Source organism: Sinocyclocheilus anshuiensis, unplaced genomic scaffold (assembly GCF_001515605.1).
Source record: "Sinocyclocheilus anshuiensis isolate Anshui unplaced genomic scaffold, SAMN03320099.WGS_v1.1 scaffold80, whole genome shotgun sequence".
Taxonomy (NCBI): Eukaryota; Metazoa; Chordata; class Actinopteri; order Cypriniformes; family Cyprinidae; genus Sinocyclocheilus; species Sinocyclocheilus anshuiensis.
Genome location: NW_015554102.1, coordinates 1,995,129 through 2,005,513, shown reverse-complemented (window position 1 = coordinate 2,005,513; position 10,385 = coordinate 1,995,129). Strand labels below are relative to the sequence as shown.

At 39.1% G+C, this 10,385-nt stretch overlaps 2 protein-coding genes across 3 annotated transcripts in view; one reads left to right on the top strand and one right to left on the bottom strand.

The window, feature by feature from the left end:
- Window positions 1-1,352, top strand: part of sema3bl (sema domain, immunoglobulin domain (Ig), short basic domain, secreted, (semaphorin) 3bl) — a 37,673-nt gene extending 36,321 nt beyond the window's left edge. Inside the window, exon 15 of the mRNA XM_016462001.1 lies at window positions 131-1,352. Coding sequence (XP_016317487.1) covers window positions 131-598 — 468 coding nt within the window. The 3' untranslated portion in view covers window positions 599-1,352. The remainder of the gene's footprint in view (window positions 1-130) is intronic.
- Window positions 1,353-6,154: 4,802 nt separating this feature from the next.
- The window catches only part of sema3b (sema domain, immunoglobulin domain (Ig), short basic domain, secreted, (semaphorin) 3B), a 41,288-nt gene continuing 37,057 nt past the window's right edge, over window positions 6,155-10,385 (bottom strand). For both annotated transcript variants that reach the window (XM_016461978.1, XM_016461977.1), the window contains 2 exons: window positions 8,681-8,820; window positions 6,155-8,500 (listed from right to left, as the gene is read on the bottom strand). In XM_016461978.1, the coding sequence (XP_016317464.1) occupies window positions 8,015-8,500; window positions 8,681-8,820 (626 nt within the window). In that variant the 3' untranslated portion in view covers window positions 6,155-8,014. The remainder of the gene's footprint in view (window positions 8,501-8,680; window positions 8,821-10,385) is intronic.

Below are 10,385 nucleotides of genomic sequence, written 5' to 3'. Positions count from 1 at the left end.
GAAAATATATATATATATATATATATATATATATATATATATATATATGCGCATGTATTAATTTTAAGTGTGCTCGTTTAGGGGTCATCATATTTCAGATAATTTTTTTTCCAATTTCCTCTTTGTTTAGGTGTTACTAGATGAACGTGTCATTAAGACAGATGACGGTTTGTTGTTCCGCCGTGTGCTCCGTCAGGATGAAGGCATCTACGTGTGTCGATCTCGAGAACACGGATTCACACAAACCCTCTCACGCTTCTGGTTGGACGTCTTACACGCCGACACCCTTTCAGACCTCCTGTCACGTGACAGCAAGTATAAAGTATGGTCACCGTGCGCCGCCAACACAGCCTCTGTCAATCGTGGCCCGGCCAGGGCGTGGTTCAAGGACGTCTTGCAGCTGATTGGTCCTTCAAACCTGCCGCAGGTGGAGCAGTACTGCGAACGCGTTTGGTGTAATGAGAAGCTGAGACGCAAGCACAAAAGCATGATGGACAAATATCGGCAAGCGCAGGACTCTGCGCGGAGAGCACGAGTCCAGAAGAGCACGGGAGAGTCCCGAATCCGCTCTCCACGGGACCTCCACACACAAGAGTAAAACAGACCCACATGAAGCAAAATGGACTTCCAATGGAAAGTGGGCGTAATTTTTAGATGCTCTCTCACACACACATAAACATACTTGTTTTTGTTTGTGGTGCTGTAAAATATTGTAGGTTTTGTGTCTAACAGTCCAAGTTCTCTCTGTGTTAATTAGGACATTCTTGAGCATCCTCTCCAAAAGTTCCTGTGACCATGGCAGCCGGCCCTCATCACCTCACAGTAGACTGTGGCTAATGTTATATGTCTCACTTAAAAACTCAGCAGCTGCAAAACCTTTTTACTGGAACAAATGAGGGTAGACAGGATGGAACTAGTAGACTGGAGCGCTGCCCCTGCTATAACAGGTGCCAAAAAACATACATTCATTTAAGATACGTCTGGCTGTGATACAACTGGGCATAATGCTCAGTCAGAGACTTTTCCTCAACTGAGAACTACGGCAGCGTTAAACAAAACTCAGCCTGCCAGTACGTTAAGCTGTAAAGAAATAAAAGTTTGGACTAATTAGACTATTTTCTGGTAACTGAATCATAGCTTGACAACCGTTGAGACTTCAACAGAACTGACATTGTTCTTAATCAGCTTGAAACAAAGCATCGCAATCTTGAGCTTCAGAACTTTGAACAGGGTTCGTTTTTTTTTTGTGATGTAATGTTTTGGAAATACTTTATAGTAAGGTCCAATTTGTTAGTTAATGCATTAGCTAACATGAAATAATGAATTTTACAGCATTTATCGATCTTGGTGTGTGTGTGTGTTTTTCTAATTATATACTTTTTTTTTAACATTGTATAAATTAACGTTCATTTATTATGAACATGACTTATCAATGAACAGTAGTTAACACTAACCTAAACTTATAAATGCTGTAAAAATTGTTCGGTTAACACTTTAGTATAGGGACTAATTCTCACTATTAACTAGTTGCTTATTAGTATATGCCTATTATTAACACATTAGCTGTTTATTAGTACTTATAAAGCATATATTCTGCATGAACATAATCTACATCCCTAATCCTACCCAATACCTAAACTTAACAACTACCTTATTAACTATTAATAAGCAGCAAATTAAGAGTTTGAGGCAAAAGTCATAGTTAATGGTTTGTTAATAGTGAGAATTGGACCTTAAAATAAAGTGTGACCATTGTTCGTTGTTAGTTAATGTTATTATGCGGCTGTTTGGAATATGCGACTCTGATTGGTCAATCACAGCATTCTGTTGTCTATTGCAACGCTGCAACTAAAACTAGCTCTACATACCACATCACAGATTTGTGCTTTCTTTTTTCACGCAAAATGTGCCTTTTTGCTTGTCCGTTTTCAACTGTAGAGAAAATTACCTCAGAGAACTTTATATTACTGCAATATAATTGCTGTGTCATGTCCATTTATTTATTTCTTTGGTGAATAACCGTGTATTTTTGCCACAACGACTGCCTGACTGTACATCACTCACAAACTGAACCTTATTATAAAGTATTTTTGAATTTTAATTATATAGCAAACTTTAATAGATGTAAAACTAGACAGCTGATGTTTTACTATTCATTCTAGCAAACGCGGTTCAGCAGCTGCAGTAGCCTTTATATGAACATCTAGTTTACTTGTTTCTTTGTACATCTAAACTAAAAACTCCTGTATCACTTGAACCATTTATTTATTTATAGTTAGAAAGGTCTGGAAAAAATACTGCTTTCTCTAAAAACATTGCTGTACAAATCTTTTCTGGAGAGAAACCGTTTGGCTGCAAAATTTCTCCAGTGACTTTTCAGAACTTCAGGGGAAAATCATCAAACCGCTGGAGCAAATCAAGCAAAAGAAACAAGCTGACTTATAATTTTCTGTTCAATGCCCTGACATGACTGACTGCATAGACTAGTTGCACTGAAACTGCTTTTTGTGAATGGGTACAGCAGCACTGCTCTGATTTGAACCGCATGCGTCATTAGTTTTTGAAACTCAACATTAAGACAATAATCTGAAAGGAACTGTTCTGTATCTCCAAGAACATTAACAGCACAATTTCTCTTTTTCACTGTCTTTAAATCAGCTGTGTTGATTTTAGCACATTTTCTCTGTAGACAAAGTACACACAGGACAAATGCAGTATTTTAACTAGTGTGTCTGATATATTTGTTATTTAAAAGTGATTCTTGCATGCAGAAAACTCCGACCTGTGTTTGGTTCAGTGATGATACATAAATAAAAACATTTCACACAACGTTTTATGGGTTTGTGTTTCACATCGGGTCCGTGGAGAGCGATTAGGTCAGCTCAGAGCGACCCCCTCTTAGTGGGACCCAGGGGTTGGGTGTGACCGTTCAGCATTACAGATGTTCCTTTTATGTTCTCCAACGTGTGCTGGTTTATCATGCTGAACTGAAAAGGTCTTTTTCTCCTGAGATTGTCTTTGTCAGTGCTTAATTTATAAATGACTCCATTCAAGTGAGGTCATACGTTAGTGTCATTAGTCAGTACGAGGCTCGACTTTAAGAACAAGCGCCTGTGCTGTGATATATGTCACTGCTGGAGAACAGACCACAGTAAAAGAGCTATAAAAATCAGTAAAGACATTCATAAACCAGACCCAGCCAGAACCGAAACACCAGCTAAACGAGGCCCAAATGTGCGTTTATATGTGATGTAGTTAGCAGGTGGATACGGTTGCATCATATAACTGTCAAACTGTGCCATGGTTTTGCTCTCAGTGTTAAAAAGCTAATTGCTAAGTCAAACATCACTGTTTCTGCTGCTATTTGTTCTAGACCCCTGGCCTGAAGTAGTAAACTTTGTCTCACAACTCGCCTTACCATTGGTGCAAGACATGAATTACTCAAAACACATTAGCAACTGATTAGCAACGCTCTGGCAACCACCCACAATAGCCTAGGACTGTGGTTCTCAACCAGGGGGCCTTAGTAAATTTCCAAGGTGGCCCAAGATGACTTAAAAAGCAATAAAAGGAACCAAAACAATTAAAAATCAATTTTAATTATATTTTAATTTACCCCCTTAAACCAGGATTCCCAGTCTTGGAAAACCTGCATACATGAGGACGCCTATTTTTTTGTAATCATGCCAAGCTCTAAAATATTTGATTGACTAGAAATTGAAAAATTATTAAATCTTATAATTTGTAATCCTTGTCATGCAAGACAACATGTAAATTTATTGGGAAAAGAGTGTGGGATCCCTGAAGAACATTACACATTTAAGCCTTCTGGAATTCTGAAATTGTCATTATTATTTTACTGCCTTGTCCTAATTTACAAAAAGTAGGAGTGCCTATAGATCATGACAGCCTTTTTGTGCAGTCAAACATTACACGCATTTCCTTCCAAAAACATAAAAATTTAGTTCATGTGTCTCTAAAAATATTTTAACTTTCTGCTTCATTTTGAGTGGATCCACTGGTGTTTGGCTGCATGTGGACCATTTCACTTTGGCATTAGCATAAAGTGAAAACATAAAATGTATTTCCTTCATGTGTTTGAATCACAGCCAGTTTATTGTTACAATAACCTTTCAAGATTCCTTCAACTTTAGGAGGGAAGGGAGTCAAACAATTACCTCTTTATGTCTCTATCTACAGAACACTTTTGGATGTAATAGATCAGAAAGTGAATAAATGTGAGAAATGGTATAAATGGTAAAGCGAGTTATGTGACAAAGTTTACTACTTCAGGTCAGGGGTCACACTAAAGGACAGTAATAATTGCATCCGTTGTCTGTATTACATTAGACTGATACTGTATATTTATGCATTGTTTCTTTCTTTGCCACAGTCTTGTGTTTTATTTGTCAGCGTGTGAAAGTGTACAGTATGTTCACAGAGAACAGTCAGTTTGATCTTAAACTATGTTAGTCTAGCCCTGCTGAAAAAAACAGCTTAGGTCTAGGTGCATCCAGCCTGGTCTAGGCTGGTCAGCAGGCTGGTTTTAGAGGGGTTTTGGCTACTTTCTTAGCTGGTCAGTCTGGGAGACCAGCTTAAACCAGCTAAGACCAGCCAACCAGCTTAGGCTGGTTTTAGCAGTTTTTTTTCACAGGGAGGTCAAGCATCAATACTATTGTTTATATTTGGGGTTAGTAATTTGCTCAAAGACATAAACCTATTTGTGCCGAACTTTGGCTCATCTTGTACTGTCTGTGATACAGACAGGAATTATACATTAAATCAATCAAACTTACATCATTCTCATAGCAACAGAGAAAAGGAGGAGGGAAAGTAAGCCTTAACTCTCTCCTGTTCATTCACAGCCTCACATTTAAGTGCAACTCGAAAATGCTTAGCAAAGACATAAACAGTCATTCAGACTAGTCTGCGGATGTGTGCATAAGTAACTGCTGTAAATGGTGAAACACAGCAGCTGCAGGAACTGTCAACACTGACGCACACCAATGACCCACTTCCTGTTTAGAAACATGGACAAACACCATCAAGGCCCAATCGGACATACCAGTGTTTCCACGCCTGTATAGCACTACACTGAGCAGCACAGCTGTGTGAAAATAAACATTCAGTTACAGAATAATGCAGACTGCCAAAGTATGAATGGAGAGACCATGTTCAATCAGTCACTATCAAGGGGCTTCATTACACAGTTTAGTGTAGGTTTAAATCCACATGCACATTTTCTTTCTTTCCCACAGCCCCTGTAATAAGATCCACAAATATATTTTCTGAAGCCCAATTAAGTCTTGACTCATTTTCATTTTCATTGTTCAGGGAGGTGTGTTTTTCTATGCCACTTGAGTGAGACAGAACGAAAGACAGAAAAGAAACGAAGAACGAATATGAGTGCAAGAATCTATAGGTGAGTCCGTGAGAAGATCTGTTGACCCTGCTTTCTAAAGTCAACACCTCTAATGAGAGTCTGAGAGGTTAAGGAGTCTAATGAAGGGTTAATTAGCACTAATTGACATCATTAATCATTACAGCTGTCACAGAAAGAGACATTACCAGTTAGCAGACAGAATGGAAAATATGTAACAAGTGGTAATGTTTTATATTGTCCTTATAGCATATTCAATAATGCAACTAGCAAAAAAGGTCCCCTTTTTATTCATTCTTATCTCTATTCTACGTTGTTTTATTTTTCTGGGCAATAATGTGGAAATGTTCAACACATTTCCTTCACTTACTTATTCTTTTTTTTTTTATGCTAATTTTTTTTTAAATAAATTACTTTTTAAATTCTATTTTATTTATTTTTTACTTTAAAAAATAATCGTACCCGATGGAATATTCTGTTCAAAGTGAGACTAGTGTGTGAAACAGCATGCACAGATGTGCACTCGAGTGGTGAGATCGCACTACTGCATACAATTTTTTTCTCAATTTTCTTTCTCTTAAATTCTCACTCTTGCTCTATCAAAAATAAAACAGGAGTTATTTTTAAGTAACTGTATGTTTTATTGTGTTAATCATTTACAGTCTGATGCAACAATCCACAGAGAAAATACTCAGGGAATAATACAGTGTTCACGTCAACTTTGGCCTTCGACCTTTGACTTGTCCACAAAATGCAACTCACAATTTTCCCCAATGTACAGAAATCCTAATATTTAATGGCACACAAACACAGAGCCTCTTTCACATTGAGACACACATAGCCTACACCCGCTTTTTCTCTTACACTCTCTCAAAAGCTGAGAAGCGTCACAAAGATGAGTTTGAAATGCTGTTTGAATAGTCTTTTAAATTACCCAAATTATTACTTTCGAACTGTGTCTTTAAACATGTATTCAAAAGAAGGGAGAGGATTTCAAAATATACACACAAGAATGTTCTCATATTCTCCTCTATCAAAATGGACACTACACATGTAGGTCAGCTTCATCACAAACCACCACAACACATTAGCTTATCGAGCAATAAATATATGCTGAAAACACCAGATAATCTTGCAGGACAGTTTTAAAACATGGTCTTTTCATTGTATAAAAAAAACGCTCATCAAGACGTTTTAAGTCATGCAAAAATAACCATTAGCCTACAACTTTTAGAAAACTGGTATAAATACTACCAAATGATAATCCACCAGTTTCGCTCAAAACATTCTTACATCCATTTAAAATGAATCCGAATTGATTATTTATTTTACAATGCCACGTTTCTCTCATCCCCGACACAGCAGAAACCATACCCACAGACACCAGAAGAGGGCGCTCAGACCAAGAGACTGTCCTGCGCCAGCACCATCCATTTATATTGCTAACCACCATAGAGTACAAAATACTGTACAAACTTTCAGTTTCTTCTTTTTTTTGTGGCGGTGGATATCACGCTACCACAGTTATAAGTTAGCGACTACGACTAAAGTAGCCTAACTATGGTATTTTGTGCAGAAAAATTACCACGGTAAATTTATAGAGTTTGTCTGACTCGCTCCCATACCGCTTTTGCAACGCAATAAAAAGAGAAATTTGGCATCGAACGTTTGCAAACACGCATTTACCGACAAATTCAACGCTGCTATTTTCAAAAGACAGAAAGAGTCAATGAAAAATAAATGGCCCATTGGCTAGACTCTTTGAATGTGTTAAATGAAATATTCATCTGAATTGTCAGAGTGAGCGCTAAAGACATTTTTCTTGGGTACTTTTGCTTGTTTCTTGTCTTCAAAGAGGGCCTCGGATCTGTGTTTCCTGATTTAACCCATTATCTATCTAGCAACTGCCAGAAATGTAAAGCTCACTGAACCCTTTACGCTTACAAGGTATATAATTAGCCTACCGTCATATAAAATAATCATTTACTTAAACACTCTTACAGTACCTACCTTACCAGATCACGAATGTACAGTTTTTCTGTTTTTTAATCTTTTGTTTGCTTGAAATGTTGTGTTTTAAGTCTTCAAGCAGTGAAAGAAGAGTGATGATGTTCATATAGTGCTGGTGAGTCAAGGGGTCTGTGAGGGTTTCAGGGCCAAAGTGAGAGAAGAATCTAATCTAAAAACACATGTTGCACAAACACCCAGATGAAAACAAAGAAGAGTATGCATGGATTTACTCAATGTCTGTCCACAAGAGCCTATGTTTACGCAGCGCATGCACGACTTTGTGTCTTCAATTTTCGATCAAAGCTTTTCCTGTTACAATTCAAAAGGATTATTTGGACTTTAGGTTTCTGGATAACCATCGGGAGTAATAGATGCTGGCGGGAGCGGGATTGGGGTCGCGGGGGCACTATTGAGTCTTCAGACTGGATGATGAGGACAGATGAGGGCAGAGTATATAGAGACTGATAACAGGCAGTGGAGTGTTGACACAGGGGTAATAAGGAGCAGAACAGGCGATAAACAGTCACTGAATGAGATGCTGTGTGTGAATCTGTCCACCTCCAGTGGTTTTTGCTCTTTCTTTCTGTCTCTCAGTCTGTTTTTTACTCTGTCTCTCATCCCTCGCTACTCTAACGCGCTCCGCGGCGCTCTGGGGGCGGGTCTCCCATCGTGCATTCTGCGATTTCGCCCTTTCCTCACTTCCTTCAGGTGCTTCCACTTTTTAGAGTGCAGCGGGTCATGAACCGGCGCCTCATTGGCTGGATCTGGAGCACTCTTCCCTGATAGGCTGTGCTTGCGTGACCAAATTTGCTCGCAGATCTGGTCGACTGTGTTTAAGTTTGGGTGATCCACCAACTGCATGAAGTCCCTGTACCACGGTTTTTGATTGGTGGACTGCCCATGATTGGTGTGGGAGTGGGCAGGGCTGCGAGGGATAGGAGCTGAAGGGGCGGAGCCAGCCGAAGGCAAAATCTCCAGTGTGATCGCGAGGAGGGTCTGGGTGAATCCATGTTCCATCGCGTGACACTGATACACGCCACCGTCTCTACGCACAGCTCGCCTTATCAACAGGCCTCGCTCAGTCTGCAAAACACGGCCATCTAGACGAACCTGTAATTACACACACACAATAAATGCATCAAGTATGAGTTATAACTACACTGATAAGACAGAAAGTCATTAATTTAAACAAAGACACACATTTATCATCTCTTATCAATGCTGTCTATATCCGTCTTTCCCATAATAACCCCACATATCTGCTCCAGCCTGCTCTCTCCTCTCTCTCACCTCTTCCCGTGGGTTTTCCGGGTGTCTCTGATAGGTCCATGTAATCTGGGCCTGTAGTGATTTCGGGATGCATTCCAGGAAGGAGCTGCTTCCATCCACAGCATACAGCCTCTTCTCCAGGACACGCTGCTTCTGATGGTCTGCAAAACATCGCAGTGTATAAGACATTTAGATAAGGCATTAGACAATCTGGTTACTCAGATTACTCATGTTAGAACTGCATAGGCTCAATAATGTGTATAATGCACTAATATTAATATTCTGGTCAATAGCAATAAGACCATTTTTTAATGTTATATTGACAATCATAGGTGGAAATCCCGGGAGGGTCGGGGGACACAGTACAGGACCCTCCCCCATCTGAGGGTTGCCCCCCCTAAAAATATGATTAAAAACCACGCTGTGTATTGTAAATAACAATATTTTATACTTTAAATAATTGTGTAAGTAGTAAAACAACACAAACAAGGCAAAAATGCGTTTTAGTTTAAGTTTAGGGCTTTGGTCCAAATGCCTGCTTTCCTCTTTTACATCACCTACACACACAAGTCCGGTGAGAGAGAACAAAGTCAATAGTTGTGGAACTCCAGTAAGTAAGGCTGTCAAGGCTATTTTATACACTTAAACATCGGATAAAGTGATTATTTTCTCTTTATTACAGATGATGCCAATGTATTTTTCGATGAGTCGCTATGTTAGCAATAATAACGTTACCTGCTTGACGGAAAGGGTTGCCAGGTTTTCAAAACGAAACCTGCCCAATTGCCACTCAAAAGTAGCCCAAACTAACCGTGTTTCAAGGGGGTCCCCCAGTAAAAATCGCGTTCCGGGGGCTAAAATACAGTTATTGGGCTCGCTTCAACCCACGGCAACAGTGAAAAAGAAGCCCAATTCCACTGGAAAACCGCGGACTTGGCAACACTGTGATGGATAACAAAGACTATAGAATACCCAAGACGTGTCACTTGTATAGTTTTGAATGGGGAAAAATGCAACTCCCAATATGGCCGCTCTATCGAACGAAGCCCCGCCTTCTGAGCAAAAGAGCCAATCGCTAATCGGTAAAGTCAGCGCGTCACTGCAGCTGCTGTTAGAAGTCCCGGTTGCTATAGAAACAGTCATCGCTCTGAGACGTGCGGTCAGGACTGCGCATGCGCACTAGCCTGAAAAATAAGTTTTTTTTGAGCCATTTGAGCAAAATAAACAACATTTATGATACAGTTGTTGTCAGATTTCATTGGTGATTTCAAATATGAAATTTAATCATAAGCTTAGTGAACAGTTTTGGAGAATTTGATGTTTCCCCATTCAAAGAGATTTCAGACTTGTGACCCACCAGTTAAGAACCACTGCTTAAATTCACAGTGGCTACGTTTACATGCACAATTTTTGGTTCAATCGGACTGAATTCATTTCGATTGATGAATCTGAATGTAGTGTTTACATGAACGCTAAATAAAGTGATCGGGTTGATGTTTATATTTCACAAACTTCAAATCGGATTTTTTTTTTACATGCGCACACTGCACAAATACAGAGTTTCTCACTGTTTGCACATAATAATCAGAGGTGGAAAGAGTACGAAAATATTCTACTCGAGTAAAAGTACCATTACATTAATGAAATTTGACTTAAGTACAAGTAAAAGTACCAGTCTAAAAATCTACTCAAGTAAAAGTAAAAAGTAGCTCATTTAAAATTTACT